We start from the raw sequence: 16453 nt of genomic DNA, 5'->3' as shown, positions 1-16453 counted from the left end.
GCCCCGGCCGCAGCCCACCTTCATTCTTGTCGATCTTGTTGATCATGCGACGCAGGGGCTCGATGTACTTGGACAGCTGCTTCAGCTTGTCCAGGTACTGCTGCTCCTCAGCCTGGCTGGAGCCGGCTGGGCTCATGACAGAGCTGGGGTTCACTGCAGGACACAGGTGGGTGAGGCCACTCGACCCTCAGGTGGGGAGCTTGAGCTCTGAGGGCCCCAGAGCTCGCACACCCAGTATGAGCTGAGGCCTCATAACAGTGAGTGGTGACCTCAGCACCTCAACCCACCAGGCCGATACAGGTCACACGATGGGGCCATGGACCCCAGGCCCAACTTACCAGGTGTGTTTAAAGGTCCAGGTGAGGGGACACTGAAGTTCTGTGGGGTCCGCGCCGTCACTGGGCTCTGGGAGGGCTGCGGTGAAGGGCTGGGCAGGAAGCTACTGGGGGATGGGGCAGGGCCGGAGCTGCAGACAAGTGAGAGAAACATGTGAGCCAGGGTCCAGGCAGGGCCGGCCTTGAGGTCCAGGCGGGGAGGGACACCCCAGGCCAGGCCTACCTGACGTTGGAATTGGGCTGTGAGCCGGGCTGGCCAGGCTGCGGGGACGGCTGCGGGGGAGGGGGCATCGACTGCGGGGTCTGCACCTGCTGGCCCGGTGATGGCGAGGACAGCATGGGGAGGCTGCTCTGGCTGACCTGGAAGTGAAGGGGCTCAGCTGGCGCACTGCCACATGCCCGCCCGCCTCCACACCACCTGCCCACCTCACGCACAGGCCCGTCCTCCCGCACAGCCTCACCACACACCCGTGTCTTCATCCAAATGCCACCAGGACATACACACAGGCACACTCCCCCAGCATGGCACACAGCATGAAGTGACCAAGGGACTGGCAGGGGGGCCCAGGCAGGGCAGCCCTTGCTCCTTGGCCAGGGGCCCACAAAGACACAGGCTTTGAGGGCTGTGTCACAGAAGTGTGAGGAAAAGGGCAGTCTGGGAGGTAATGCCCTCGGCTGGCACTAGCCTGGCCTTCCCTGCCACACCTGCCTGTCCTGTGACATGCTCCTTTGTGGGTTGGTGAGGACCTTGCTCTGCTGATCAGTGGGACTGTCTTCCCACATGCTTCCACAAGCCCCCGCAGCCCACAGGCTGACTGCACCAAGGACAATCCCAGTGGCCGCGGCCATCTGTTTGGTTAACACATGCAGCTGCAGGGCTGGTCCCAGGCTGTGTCCCACCTGGACCTGCTTAATTGGAGTGAGGTGGCCCAGGAAGCCACACACACACCCATGGTGGCACTGGTATCAGCCCACACCAGCGCCTCTGGGAGAGGCGAGCTACTCAGTATCAAAGACACCTGGGCCCAGAGCCTGGTTCTGCCATGCAGGTGTGCACCTGAGTCCTCTGAGGCCCTGTGTGTCTGCAGAGCAAGGCTGCTGCTCTGCTCCCCAGGCCTTATTGGGCACGATACAAATAAGATCGATCAGCCCATTGTCTGCACGAGGGACACCACTGTCTTCATCCATAAACTCTAGGGATGAAACCACACCACCCAGGCACCAGGGACAAGCATGTGTGAAACACCCACACCTTCCTGGGGTGGAGCACAGATGGCAGTTTTGATGGGGAGGACAGCTGCCTGCCAGACCTGGGTGAATGGCCTCCCCTAGAGGGACTCTCAGCAAAGAGGGCTGCCTTGTCACACTGGGGGAACCCTGAAGGCCCTGCTAGCTTCAGAGGCCCCCATGGGCCCATGGTGGTATTTCCCACACCCTAGTCAACCCCCTGCATGCCGAGCATCCCCTCACAGCCTGCCTAGGAGCCAGGCCCCTGGACCGTCCATTTCTGTAGACCAACTCAGTGCTTCTCCTGGGGCACTCTGGCCATGAGGACCTGTCTGGGGCCACGGCTCACAAGACCCCACAAGCACCTCCACTACAGTGCTGTGAGTACTGGGACAGGACTGCTGCTTTCTAAGCTCCTTAAATTGGGAACCAGGCCCAGAGCCCACAAACAGATTGCTGCCCTCCTCACCACCCCACCAGGCAGCAGAGGGCAGGGTAGCACTGCCCTTTCAGCACCACCTGGATCAAGCTCCTGGAGCGGAATGCTCTTTCTGTCCTGCCTGTTCCATGGGGTGTGCCTGACAGTGCTGCAAGGGATGTTGGGTGCAGGCCGCTCCTGAACCACGTGTGCTGGGAGACCAGGGGGTGGGGGGCTAAGGCACAGGGTGTGACCACAGCAGGGCACTTCCAGCATGGCTGGGTCAGAGGTCCCTATCCAAAGCCACTGGCCCAGTGGACATCAACCGATGGAATGGACTGTTTCCACTGCTTTGTGATCAAGACACCCCTGCCTGGGATAGGAGGGGCAGAGGGCAGGAGCCCCAGCCTCAGCCTGCCGGGCCTCATCGCTCTACCTAGTGGAGCAAAATGGCTCGTGGTGATTCTCGCAAAGGTTAGCAAGGTCAGAAACAGGGACTGATGTGACTTCATTTGCTAAAAATTCTGAGTTGAACAAGTAGAGGTTTCTCCCACCAAAGTCCTGTGCATTCACAGTGCTGGGGTGCACAGAGCCCTGGCTGAAGGGGAGTGAGGGCATGTCTCAGACACCGGAACACATGTTCTAGACTCATCCAGGCGTCAACAAAATCCCAAGGCCAGAAAATTCCATACAGAGAACCACAGACGGCACCGAGGAGTGGGAAGCAAAGACTCCGGGCTCCACGCTCAGCCCAACCCTGTGGAGCACGGCCCGCCCTGTGGTGGACTCCCTTCTAAAGCCCCCAGCAGCCCCGTCACCACTCTGCCTTTCCTGACCTGTGCCTGACTTGCTGCTGCTCTCTACCTGCACCCCAGAAAGCTGTCTCACAAGCTCACCTCTCTTCCTGCTTGAAGGTCAGGCCCCTCCCCCTCGCCTCTCTCTGACCGCCTCTTCCAGAGAGGTGCCTGTGCCTGAGCAGCTGGCCCTTCTAGGAGATGGTCAGCTCTTGTCTGCAGCCTAAAGCTCAGTGTTTCTCTGAGAAGCAAGGCAGCTGCAGGCTGGGCAGAGGCTGCCGAGCAGGGAAGGATACCACACAGCCCTCACTGCCACTCGAGAGTTCTCATCTGCTATCGAACCTCAGGCAGCCCAGCACCCACTTTGGCCCCGAAGCAGCAATCTCACCAGCCACGCCCGTGGGACCCCCAAGCACCCACCCAGAACTTAGGTCTATCTCAGTTCTTCAGCTGCTCCAGGCCAGGGCAGCTGGCAGCCAGCAGAGCCCAGAGGATGAGAGGCAGGGAGATTTCTAGTGGGAAGAAAAACAAACGAAGGGCACCCTTTCATTTCCAAGAGCACGAGAACAGGAAGCCAGGCCCTGTGCCCAGGTGTCAGTGGTAGACAGTCCAAGTCCAGCATCTGGGATGAGAAGCAGCCCCCCTGAAGACTCATCTGAAGACAGAACTGGCTCTAGAGAGGCAGCCAGAGAGGTGAGAAAGAAACCTCCCAGCCCTTGGGCTCAGGTCAGGTCTGGGATTGGAGCAGGAAATGGGGAGGCAACAGTGCCTCTCCAGTCAAAGGATGAGCCCCTAGCGGGGACAGGGCCAAGGACCAAGGGGAACTGCTGCTCTGCGCTCTCTCTGGTCATATTCGGCCAGGGGCGCGGGTGCCGGTGTGTCACAGCTGCTAGCAAAGGGCCCAGGACAAGAATGTCACACCTGCTAGGGAAGGAGCTTCTAAGTGCACACCACCTGTCACCTGTGTCACAAGTTGGGAACAGGGAGCTCAGAGGGAAGTGACTTGCTCAAGGTCACCCTAGTGATGAAGGGAGCTCAGGCACGTTAAACATCAACACCCCAGCAACAATGGCATGAACTGCATTTCTGGGAAAGGGACCCACACAGCAGCCTGGAGCTGAAGGCAGGTGAATACAAAGTGGGCCAGAGAGGAGGTGGGAGGGCAGAAAGGCTGGTCCAAGGAGCTCCATCCCACAGAGGAACCCTCAGGCAAGGCTGGCGGCACTGCACGCTCCCCCTGGTCCCCCCCACACACTGGGAACTGTTCCTTGCTCCCGGCTCCAGCACTCAGTGTACCCCCTGGAGGCACTCCCCAGGGCGCAGTGGAACACGGGTTTCACCCTGGCAGCTGGCAGCCAGCAGAGCCCAGAGGATGGGAGGCAGGGAGATTTCTAGTGGGAAGAAAAACAAACGAAGGGAACCCATTCATTTCCAAGAGCGCGAGAGCAGGAAACCAGGCCCTGTGCCCAGGTGTTCGTGGCAGGCAGTCCAAGTCCAGCACCTGGGATGAGAAGCAGCTCCCCAAAGACTCATCCAAAGACAGGCTCTAGGCTCTAGGGAGGCAGCCAGAGAGGTGAGAAAGAAACCTCCCAGCTCTTGGGCTCATGTCAGGTCTGGGATTGGAGCAGGGAACAGGGGCAACAGTGCCTCTCTAGTCAAATGACGAGCCCCTAGTGAGGAAGGCACTGCCTGCTTACACCTGCCAAGGGAGGATTGTGGCATGGGCTATGCCACCCCCTGGGCCCCCGTGCTGGGCACCGTATCCAGCATGCACCCAGCACAAAATCCTGCTTGGACCTGGTAGCCTGAGTCCGTGAGGCATGCCCACCGTTACAGGAAGATGCAGCCATGGGCCGTCAAGACAGAGGGAGGGAGCCTGGGCCCTGTGAGCCCTCTGGAGAAGAGCCCATGGGGCACGTACATTCCCATTCTTTCGGCTCCACCTGTTTTCTTGGACCCAATTTGTTGCCACAAGGAAAGAACATGAGCAGACGGGCAGTGTGGTCTCCAGACTGCGTCTTGCTGACTGCTGAGGGCAGGTGGCTGGAGGGACAGTGGCCACTGGATGGCCAACTGGACACACCAGAGTCAGCAGGTTCTAGCTCCTGAGAGCTCAGATGGGACACAGTGGGGTAATTCCTGGTGAGGTCAACAGATACGTTCCTGGGATAAGCTCTTTTCTCAGAAGGGACTGGATTGAAAGATAATGACACAAAAGCAGCAGCATACCTCTGGAGCCAGCTGGTGTGGGCAGGTGAATGCCCTTGGTACACGGGGCCCAGCATGCCTCACGTCCCCAAGGCTGTCCCACAGCCAGGTATGGGAGGCTGTACCAGGGAGCCTGGTACTGCAGCCCAACGTAGAGGGCTGAGCTGGGGGAGGGCCCTCTGCGGGGAAGGCCAGGACCAGCAAGGGCTGCAGAGCAGCTGCCTGGGCAGCAGGGAGACCTCCACTCCAGGGTGTCCCTCCATTGGCTTTTCTCCCTCCCTAAACTCCTGCCAGTTTCCTTTCTTGCAGCTGACAAGCATGAACAAATCTGCTTTAAAAACGCAGAATAAGGCTGGGTGCAGTGGTTCAGGCCTATAATCCCAAAACTTTGGGTGGCCGAGGCGGGCGGATCACCTGAAGTTAGGAGTTCAAGACCAGCCTGGCCAACATGGTGAAACCCCATCTCTCCTAAAAATACAAAAATTAGCCAGGCATGGTGGCAGGCACCTGTAATTCCAGTTACTCGGGAGGCTGAGGCAGGAGAATCACTTGAACCCGGGAGGTGGAGGTTGCAGTGAGCCAAGATCAGGCCACTGCACTCCTGCCTGGGGCACAAGCGTGAGACTGTCTCAAAAAAAGAAAAACAAACTACAACAACAACAAAACAGAAACAAAACCAGAACTTTGCCCCGGTTCTGTGCCTTCCTTCCTCTTTCCATAAATCCTGTGGCTTTTGTCTACTGCCAGGACAAGGAATACTTTCTAAATGCTGCCACATTTGTCCTCAGTGAACAACCCCAAAGGTTCAGGGGTGTGCCCCTCACTGCCAGCGAGAATGGGCGGAACCTGGTGACTAAATCTGTGTGGAGTTAGCCAGCATCTTCCCATGCCGGCACTCTCACTCACCCCACACAGTGCAAAGAGGACAAACCAGAATTCTCCATGGCATTTACTCCAAGGCACTAACTTTTTAGCTTCATCGTATATTTCTCTATCCTTCCTCTACTCCACCTTACCTCTTTGCCTGTGGGGATTGGAAGCTTCTAAAGAGAGTGAGACCTATTAGCTGGCATAACTCAGGGCAGCCTTAATCTAAGGGCCAGGGAAGGTTGGGGAGGGAAAGACTGAGTGGGTTTGGGAACTGGTGGGAAGGAGGGAGGGAGGGGCTGCCTGTGAGAAGTCTAGGTGGCAACACCAGCAGCTGGGTGTGGGGAGTGGCCAGCCCACAAGACAGTATGGGCAAGCCAAAGCCCAGGACAGAGCCTGGTCTTGCAGGGTAATGGGGGAGCCCACCCAGGAGTACCCAGTAAACAAGAAGGAGGAGCCAGGTCATCAGCCCAGCAGAAAGGGGAGTGAGGAGTTGCCAGAAGAATCCTGCTGAGAGGCCAAGGCGCAAAGGTTTCATTTGAGCCCCCAATACTGACTTGGTGGCTCCCTGGGGGCATTCTCAGTCTGTAAAAGGGGCTAAATGCTCGAACTATGACCTGCTGCAACGAGAAACAGTGAGGCTCTGTACACAAAGAGCTTAGCTCAAGACCTGGCACTGGCACGTATCCCACACTGAAAACATTGGGGACTTTTTGTGTTTATAAAAATCAGTCCTACACGCTGCTACTAAAGTCATTCCTCCACATACAACAACCCAACCTGATTCTGTGAACCCAGTGGATACTAAGCCAGAGGCTATGGGAAAGGAGGAGAAGCAGTTTTAGCAGACAAGCACGCAGAACCCAAAGGGGTCTGGTCAAGGAGACACCAGCAGCATGTGAGCAGGTCGCGGAGCTCACAGCCTCCAGGCCATGGGGAACTGCACCCTGGCTTCTGCCCACACTGGCCTCCTTTCCACCACAGCCAAACAACCTACTTCCTCACCCCCAACTTCTGCTCCTCTGGAGAGCTCTTTCACCAAAGCCTTTCCACCAGCAGGTTCCAGGCACTTCCTCCCGCTGTAATTCAACAACTACCAAAAAGGAGGTCCCTGCCAAAGAACCTAAGTTCCAGTCAGTAACTATGTAAATGGCACATCTGGGGTAACCCAGGGGGTTAGTATGCAGGGAAGGCAAAAATTTAACATGCACCCAATGGGGACCCAGGCCACTCTCTTGGCAGTGTGTGGTGTGTGGCACCGGGCTTGGGGCCACATGGACCAAGGGCCATCCTGGCTCAGCCTCCACTTCTTCCTCTGTAGAACAGAGCTGCAGAGACACCGCTGCACAAGCCAGGGTGGTGGCAGTGCCTGCACCTGGGCATTCAGGGATGGGCAGGGACCACTGTCTGCTAGGATTATAGAGGCATTGCCCCTAAAACAGAAACTGAATTGTAAAGTTCTTTTGGCAAATTTGAGGTTTCCACAACAAACCCACTAAAATGGAAAGCCTGTATGATTAGAGAACTTCAGCATCATTTTATTCTCAGAACCTTAGCACAGTGCCTGGCACACAGAACGCATGTGGTAACTACTTGTTAAACAAATGACTGTACCATGGAGCAATTCCAAATTTCATAAAATAAAGAGAAGCCGGGAATTCATATCCCCGAAAAGCATAATGTACACAGAAGTCTACCTCTACCTAGAAAGGGGATGTGTATTACAAATTACACACTCTACACAACAAACTCTACAACAGCATGGCCCAATGCCACTTCGGCCACAAAGGCCACGTTCTGGAGTCTGTGCTGTCCACTGGAGCAGCCACTAGCTTCCCTGTGGGAAAATGCAGGCTTGAAATTTATTTGGTACGACTGAGGAACTGCATTTTTTCATTTTATTTAATTTTAGTTGACTTTTAGGGGTTTTTTTTTCTTCCATTTTTAAAATATATGGCCGGGCGCGGTGGCTCACGCCTGTAATCCCAGCACTTTGGGAGGCTGAGGCGGGCGGATCACAAGGTCAGGAGATCGAGACATCCTGGCTAACACGGTGAAACCCCGTCTCTACTAAAAATACAAAAAATTAGCCGGGTATGGTGGTGGGCGCCTGTGGTCCCAGCTACTCGGGAGGCTGAGGCAGGAGAATGGCGCAAACCCAGGAGGCAGATCTTGCAGTGAGCCGAGATTGTGCCACTGCACTCCAGACTGGGAGAGCGAGATTCTGTCTCAAAAAATAAAAAAATACACACACACACATATATATATATTTTCCCATGAAAAAAAAAAAAAATATATATATATATATATATAATTAAGAGACAGTATGTCACTATGTGAACCAGGCTGGTCTCAAACTCCCGGCCTCAAGTGATCCTCCCATCTCGGCCTCCCGAGGTGTTGGGATTACAGGCGTGAGCCCCTGTGCCCGGCCTAATTTTAGTTAATTTAAATGTAAACAGCCACACATGCTTAGATAGCACAGCTCTAGAAAGCAAAACTTTTGCTTAGCTTCTGTTTTATTTTTACCATGAAAATGCATACAGTATAACTATTTTAAGCTGAAAAGACCCAGATATTTATTCATATCCTCTCAAGAAGCACAAGCTGGGCTTAGCTTCATTTAAAAAAAAAAAAAAGTGACTGTGGGTTTGGCACTCTGAAAGCCACCATAAAGGAAGTCACCGGCAATGATAATGACAGGTGTGCTTTACAAAGGCGCTCAGAGGACGCCCCGAGCTCCCAGCCGTGCCCTGGGCGCTGCCCCGTTAAATACCTGTGCCATGGGCTGTCTGCCCAAAGGGATGGAGCTTGACGGGACGGCAGACACAGCGGTGGTGGGCGGGAACCGGGCTCTTATGTGCATCCCACCTTGGGCCAAGGCTTCCGTGATCATCTTTGAGGACAGAGGGACAACAGACAAGGTGATCGCAACAAAGAAACTCAGTGCCTGGGCAGGTGGAGAGGACATGTGTAGCCTCTGCAAGAAGGAGGACCAGGGCGAGGAACCCTTGGACAGCTCGGGGCAGCCTGGGAGGGGAGGCCGCCCACACGTTCAAGCCCACAGCACCTCCAGGTCTATCTGGGCACTGGGAATCTAGAAGATTTGCCAAGAATGCTGCTTCCAGACCTTTCTATTCTATTGGCTGCTCTCCTGCACTGGTGTCAACACACTTCTGAACACACCTCGCTAACACATTAGAATTCTATAGCCCACAGAACCATCAGAGCCAGACCTTGAGGGTCCGGGCTGGTGTTTCTGGAGACCAGGCTCCCAGGGACAGACGTCAAGAGTACATTCCACCAAAGCTTGTGATGAGAACACTCGACTCCCACTGAACCATGAGCTCAGGTAAGCCTGCTCACAGCATCCTTCCTTCTCAGTGGCACACTTCTTACAGCCCCAACCCAAATCATCCACCTCTCCTCCTCCAGGCCTGAGGGCTGCTGGTTCTGGTATCTATTGAGGAACCGGTTTTCTTTCATAACAAAAATGGGCAAAGGTAAGCAAAAGAAGCCTAGGGGGACTGCTTGGCAGGCCTCCGCCCTGATGAGGAAGTTCACCTCCACAGGGATGTGAGTCAGGAACTCCAATATGAGCCAGGACCATTTCCCTCATCAATGGACACTTCTTGAACTATAAAGGCAGCAGGGCAGCTGAGCACTGTTGTGGGCCCAGGCCAGACCACTCTTGCTGTGGGTTCTGAGCTGGAGATAGGGCCCGAGTCTCGTTCCTGGAGAGCAAGGCCTACAGGCACTTAGGATGGTAACAAACTAGAATAAAACACCCCAGGCTCAGAAAGAAAGCAGGACTGATCCACGGAAAAACAACACATCTCATGGTGGGAGGCTGTGCTCCGGGTCCCAAGCTCCAGGAGGTGCTGCCAGCCTTCAGTGCAGGCAGCGACGGATGCCAGTAACACAGCTCCAGCAGGAGAGTGGCTGCAGGGAGACCTGTGGCCTCACACACAGGGCCCACACTCACAACCATGGGCACACACAGGAGGCACTAGGAGCCGGGGTGACACGGCCTAGCAGATGCCAACCAGAACCTCACTCGTTCCTCCTGTAGCCAGAACAACAAATGAACTAACTGGGGGTGAGAAACAAAGAAGCGATCCCAATGGGGTAAGAGTCTATTTACCACTACCTGCGGCACTTCGGAGGAGCCCGTCTGAGAGTGCAGCAGTGCTCAACAGCACTCGTTCCACAAGGGAGAAAAGCCTAGAAGTAAGTCAGATGGTATGAGAGAAGCAAACTTTTTTTCCAGGAAGAGAAAAACAAACAAAAAAACACAAGGAAGGCAAAGCTTAAGTCTAATGTACTGCTGACTGGTGTTCTTATAACTGAGAACTCCTGATAAGGAAAGCCCAATTTCTTTCAACCAGAAATGCCAACCCCAAAGCACCAGTTATGTCTACTGGATCCGATGAGCCAGGCAGCTCTCAACAACATTTCACTACTTCCCAACACACTCTACCCAGAGAGGAGTCCAAAAAACCTCTCCCCCCTCCCAGGTCTGACTCTCCCTACTGCAGTCACTGTGCAGAAGGGTCCAGGGTCCACAGAAAAGAGAGAGGGTCCTCCAGGGTGGCCAAGGCTTCAGTAGAGCCGCTGTGAATCAGCAATGCCACATACATGTCTATAATGGAGGTCTGTCTTTGATAATCCTTTGTGACTTGTAAATTAGAGTTTGGTTTTCACATACTAAAAGAACAGAAGGTTAAACGACAAAGGTATAGGGACTGTTTGAAAATGAGATGCATGGCCAGGCACAGTGGCTTACGTCTGTAATTCCAGCACTTCGGGAGGCCAAAGCAGGCACATCTCTTGAGGCCAGGAGTTCAAGACCAGCCTGGCCAACATAACGAAACCTCGTCTCTACTAAAAATACAAACATTAGCCAGGTGTGGTGGTGCATACCTGTAATCCCAGCTACTTGGGAGGCTGAGGCAAGAGAATTGCTTGCATCCAGGAGGTGGGGTTGCAGTAAGCCAAGATTGAGCCAATGCACTCCAGCCTGGGCAACAGAGCAAGACTGTCTCAAAAAAAAAAAAAAAAAAAACCCGGCATGGTGACTTATGCCTGTAATCCCAGCACTTTGGGAGGCCGAGGTGGGCGGATCACCTGAGGTCGGGAGTTCAAGACCAGCCTGACCAACATGGAGAAACCCTGTCTCTACTAAAAATACAAAATTAGCCAGGCACAAGCCTGTAATCCCAGCTACTTGGGAGGCTGAGGCAGGAGAATCCCTTGAACCCAGTAGGCGGAGATTGCAGTGAGCTGAGATTGCGCCATTGCACTCCAGCCTGGGTGATAGAGCAAGAGCCTCCGTCTTAAAAAAAAAAAAAAAAAAAAAAGAAAACGAGATGCATTCTGTCCTGTTTCTTGCTTTTTTAAAGAGACAAGAGTCTTGCTCTGTCTCCCAGGCTACAGTGCAATGCTGTCATCACAGCTCATTGCAGCCTCAAACCCCTGGGCTTGCGTGATCTTCCCACCTCAGCCTCCCGAGTAGCTGGGACTGCAGACACGCACCACTGTGCCCAGCTAATTTTTTATTTTTATTTTTTTGTAGAGACAGGGTCTTGCTGTGTTAGGCAAAGCAAGGACAGGCAAAACTTGCCCAGGATAGTTTTGAACTCCTGGTCTCAAGTGATCCACTCACCTCTGTCTCCCAAAGTGTTGGGATTACAGGCATGAGCCACTGTCCCTGGCATGTCTTGGTTTTACAGGGGAGAAAGAGAAGTCTGCTGTGCCCTGCTAAATCCCCTTATGGGTGACATCGCCCTTCTCAGCTACATAAATAACACTGGAAAGAGAACCAGGTGTGCACAGCACAAGGCTGAGCAATTTTTCCAGAATACTCAGTCCCAGGCTACCCTTTACCACACTCATCACCACAGTACTGCAAAGGGCCTAACAAGGCGCCTCTCTTCAGCTCTAAGATGAGCTTGAGAGACAGGGCATGGAGGGCTGCCTGCATTGGGGCCCCCAATCCCAGAATTTCATTCATGAACTCAGAGGCCTGTTTCCACAGCACGCAGCAGCTTACACATACAAAGCTGCAACACGTGGTCACCACGTCCTGATGTCCACTGTGTGAACAACACAAGGGGAGCTGCAATCTGCATCTCTGACCTCCTGGTTAGATGGTGGCTGATCAGATCTGAAGGCCCTCAAAGTGAACCAGTCACTCACCTCCATCAGCTTCAGGAACAATCTAGGAACAATCTAGGACATCAAGATATGTGTCACTGGTAACAGCAAAAAACCAGAAATTATTACAAGGTCCAAGAACAAGATGGTAACTGAGGATGGCAGGAGACATTCACAGAGTATGACGAGAGTCCCTTGGCGTTGACCAGGGCTTTCTAATTAAAGGAGAACATTTCATCCCATGTTGATGTGGAAGATGCTGCACAAAAACCACAGGATAGCATGGCCTTGATTATGGGAAAGAATCAGAAAGGACACCAGACCTTCTCTCTCATGGAATGGTTCTCTTACTTCTATTCCTCTCCACTTTCTTACCACACATACTTTTAAAGTTTTTAGATCAGAGTACCATAGCCTCACCTGGTCACTGTGCCAATTCAAGATTCAAAAGAAGATCATCAATCCAGAGGGCCCCTCAGAGCACTTGCTGCGCCCAAACCCCCCCATCCCCCGGCAGGGGAAGCTGCTGTTGGTGGAACAGTGCAGTGAGGGTGCCCAATCAGCCCCCAAGAAACTGCACTGCTTGCAACAAGGCAAGACCAAGCTCTGAGAGAAAACCAGCAGAATGTGGGTTACAGAATTTCAAGGTGCTACATTTGGACTGAGAAGCACCTCATAGATATGCCCTACCCACTGCTGGATTTTGAGAAACTACAAGGCTCCTCTGCCACTAGCACTTGGGAATCCCCTGCAAGGCAGCACATGGTGCCACAGGGCAGGTAGGCAATGATCCTTAAAACACTAAACTTGCTCGGCAACGAACCACAGTGGTAACCACTCTCCATCCTTCCTGTGCCAGCCGGGCGGGGACCTCCACCTGAAACAAGGGGTGGAGAAACCGACAGGAAGACCAGCACTTCAAGGACAGCCTCAGCATGGGCCATGAGCACACACAGCTGGCATCCTGCTTCTGGAAGGTGATGGGATGCCAGTAAGACTGCAGAGTGGACACTTCCTTGAGCTAGAAGCCTAACGAACGTACCAGCTGGGCCTGCACCAGCTAAGAACATGGGCTGTTCCACAGCTGTTCACTTTCCAAATACCGAGAAATGGAAAGAAAAGGAAAGTTCGGCTGGGCACAGTGGCTCATGCCTGTAATCCCAGCACCTTGGGAGGCTGAGGCAGGTGGATCACTTGAAGTCAGGAGCTTAGGACCAGCCTGGCCCATCTCTACTAAAAATACAAAAAAAAAAAAAAAAAAAAAAAAAAAAAAATTAGCTGGGCATAGTGGTGCATGCCTGTAGTCCCAGCTACTTGGGAGCAAAGGCAGGACAATTGCTTGAATCTGGCAGATGGAGGCTGTAGTGAGCCAAGATTGCACCACTGCACTCCAGCCACTCTAGCCTAGGTGACAGAGCAAGACTTTGTCAAAAAAAAAAAAAAAAAGGAAGGAAGGAGGGAGGGAGGGGAGGAGGGAGGGAGGGGAAGACAGACGGAGGGAGGGGAGGGAGGGAGGGAGGGAGGCAGAAGTTCTAGGCTGGGAGTGATGGCTCATGCCTGTAATCCCAGCACTTTGGGAGGCTGAGGCGGGTGAATCACTTGAGGTCAGGAGTTCAAACCAGCCTGGCCAACTGGTGAAACCCTATTGCTACTAAAAATACAAAAATTAGCCAGGTGTGGTGGTGTGTGTCTATAGTTCCAGCTACTTGGGAGGCTGAGGCACAATTTGCCTGAACCCAGGAGGCAGAGGTTGCAGTGAGCCAAGATCGCGCAACTGCAACCCAGCCTGGATGACAGAGTGAGACTCTGTCTCAAAAAAAAAAAAAAAAAAAAGAAAGAAAGAGGAAAGAAAGAAAAGAAAGAAAGAAAGAAAGAAAGAAAGAAAGAAAGAAAGAAAGAAAGAAAGAAAGAAAGAAAGAAAGAAAGAAAGAAAGAAAGAAAGAAAGAAAAGAGCAGTTCTCACTTTCCTGCTGGGCTTGACCTGCAGTATAGAAGTTTCTGGCTGGGCATGGTGGCTCATGCCTGTAATCTCAGCACTTTGGGAGGCCAAGGTGGGCGGATCATGAGGTCAAGAGATCGAGACCATTCTGGCCAACATGATGAAACTCTGTCTCTGTTAAAAATACAAAAATTAGCCGAGCGTGGTGGCGCGCACTTGTAGTCCCAGCTACTCGGGAAGCTGATGCAGGAGAATCACTTGAACCCTGGAGGCAGAGGTTGCAGTGAGCCAAGATCGTGCCACTGTACTCCAGCCTGGCGATAGAGACTCCATCTCAAAAAAAAAAAAAAAAAAGTTTCCATGAAGTAAGGTCCTGAACAGAGGAGCGACGGTCCAAAGAGGCAAAGGCAGCAGCTTCCACTGGCTGGGCAGTCACTATGTGCCACCACTAAGCTGACTGTGAACACACCACATCCCTCCTCTGCATGAGCCCAGGACAAGGTAGCCCTCCAGGAGGCCTGAGGACATGCCGAGACACACAGGGAGGTGACAAAGACCTCCAACTTTGTCACACGAAGTGGTCAGCCTCCCCCAGTTGTAAGTGAACGTGAGTTCTGTGGTGTGTTTCATACAGGGCTCCACCTAAGTAAGAATGTGACATGGGGACCCTGGCCCCAAGTCATTTGGTGCCATGCCAAGGTAGGATGCTAACCTCAGCTGCAGCTAAACACCTCAGATTCCCTCCTCAGACAGCTTCCCAGGGACTTAAAAGAGGTAGCAGGCACCAGGAAGGACATTACTGAGCACCCCCCAGGTGTGAGATGAAGCCTGCCACCCTTAAGATGACAGCAAAGTGCAGACGCACTGCCAGCTGTGGGCTGGGACCCAGCCACAGTCTTACCACATCAACTAGCACATTCTGACTCTTCCTAAAGGCAACATCCCCTCCGAGTCAGGACCAACAGTGTTTCCACCATCATGTGGAAAGCGGAAAAACTGAAGCCCCAGACCGTACGTCTCCCCGCCTCAGTGGCAGCAAGAAGGAGAGGAGGGGCTATAGGAGAAGGTACAGAAACCCTGGGACTCCAATCCCAGGACGCTAGGAGGCCAGATGAGGCCATCTGCATTCCACTGACACGTGACACACAGAGACACACACATGTTCCACACGTGACACACCAGCAAGCTCAGCAACATGGGAGCGGCACGCTTCTCACCACACAGCACCAGAGTCCCTGAGTGCAGGCGAGCACCAGGGTGCCCTCTCCCACGCTCCTGCTGCGTGTGGCTCCCATCTGCTTCCGAGTGTCTAGAAAGCTGCCCTCCACCCTGGTCAGCTCTGTACTCAGACTCTCAAATGGAAACTGAGAGGTGAGGACAAAACTGCAGCCTTCTACTCTCTGATACATGTTTCCTGAGTCACTCAGAGTGGCAAGGAAGAGGGATGATGAAGCATGCCCAAGTAAAGCTGGAAATAACACGCACTATGAGACTGGTGGGTCCTAGACATGACCAAGCAGAGCTGCCCACCCCAAGGACTCCAGGGGTGTCTTGCAGAGTGCAAGGGGGAGAGAAGCAACTGCTTTACCAACTTAGCCCCCAGCCCCTAATCCAACCAGAATCCTCACTGTAGCACTCCATGTGCAGGTGACCATGCACCTGCTGGTGACTATGGAGCCCTCCACCCCCAGGCCCTCCTCACCTGGACTCCGGGAGCCACCATCTGGGCAGCCTGAGCTGTCTGTACTGCCGTCTGCTGCTGCACCTGGGGCTGCACGGGGGGCTGCTGCACCACCATCGGAGCTCGAACCTTAAGGGAGAAAGAGAATGTGATTTGGAGCCACCTGGGTCAGAGAGCAGAGCCCACTCCTCCTGTGGGAGCTTAGGAAATAGAGCCTTTCTTGAGATGAGGAATGGGACTTTCATGACTTCATGTGCTGTGATGTCACCTCACTAGCCATCTAGGATCCCACTAGCTCAAATCCAATTCTGGCAAGTGGCAGTGTGGCCCTCCCACTGGGATGTCTCCACATCCCTCAGCACCAGCTATCACCACAAGCACTGACAGCTTCCAATGCAGAGCTTACAGCCTAGCCTGCTCATCCTCTGGGTCAAGCATGCTGATGGTCCATGAGAGCCTCACTCAGCCTGATTCATTGAAGGAAAGCTGGGTCAGCTGGCCAGCAGAGGGCAGGGCATAGTGGCTCCTGTCTGTATTCTCAGCATTCTGGGAGGCCGAGGCCAGCAGATTGCTTAAGTCCAGGAGATCAAAACTAGCCTGGGCAACATGGCCAAACCCCATCTCTACAAAATATACAAAACTTTGGCTAGGTGTGGGGATGCACGCCTGCAGTCCCAGCTACTTGGGAGGCTGAGGTGGGAGGATTGCTTGAGCGAGGGAGGTCTGATCATGTCAGTGCACTCCAGCCTGGACAACACAGAGACCCTGTCTTCAAAAAAAAAAAAAGTGGGGGTGGGGGGGCAAGCTTGGGCAAAAGGGGCAACTATG

The 16453-nt window shown here is 53.6% G+C and overlaps 1 protein-coding gene across 3 annotated transcripts in view; it reads right to left on the bottom strand.

Annotated features, from left to right (window-relative positions):
• Positions 1-16453, bottom strand: part of MED15 (mediator complex subunit 15) — an 86520-nt gene that overhangs the window by 4339 nt on the left and 65728 nt on the right. For 2 of the 3 annotated variants that reach the window (XM_010368996.2, XM_030915486.1), the window contains 4 exons: positions 15647-15754; positions 559-695; positions 339-466; positions 19-153 (listed from right to left, as the gene is read on the bottom strand). In XM_010368996.2, coding sequence (XP_010367298.1) covers positions 19-153; positions 339-466; positions 559-695; positions 15647-15754 — 508 coding nt within the window. Of the gene's footprint in view, positions 1-18; positions 154-338; positions 467-558; positions 696-8625; positions 8746-15646; positions 15755-16453 lie in introns of all 3 variants that reach the window. The other variant, XM_010368995.2, reaches the window with a different exon arrangement.

Source organism: Rhinopithecus roxellana, chromosome 13 (assembly GCF_007565055.1).
Source record: "Rhinopithecus roxellana isolate Shanxi Qingling chromosome 13, ASM756505v1, whole genome shotgun sequence".
Lineage (NCBI taxonomy): Eukaryota > Metazoa > Chordata > Mammalia > Primates > Cercopithecidae > Rhinopithecus > Rhinopithecus roxellana.
This window is presented reverse-complemented; position numbering and strand designations above follow the sequence as displayed.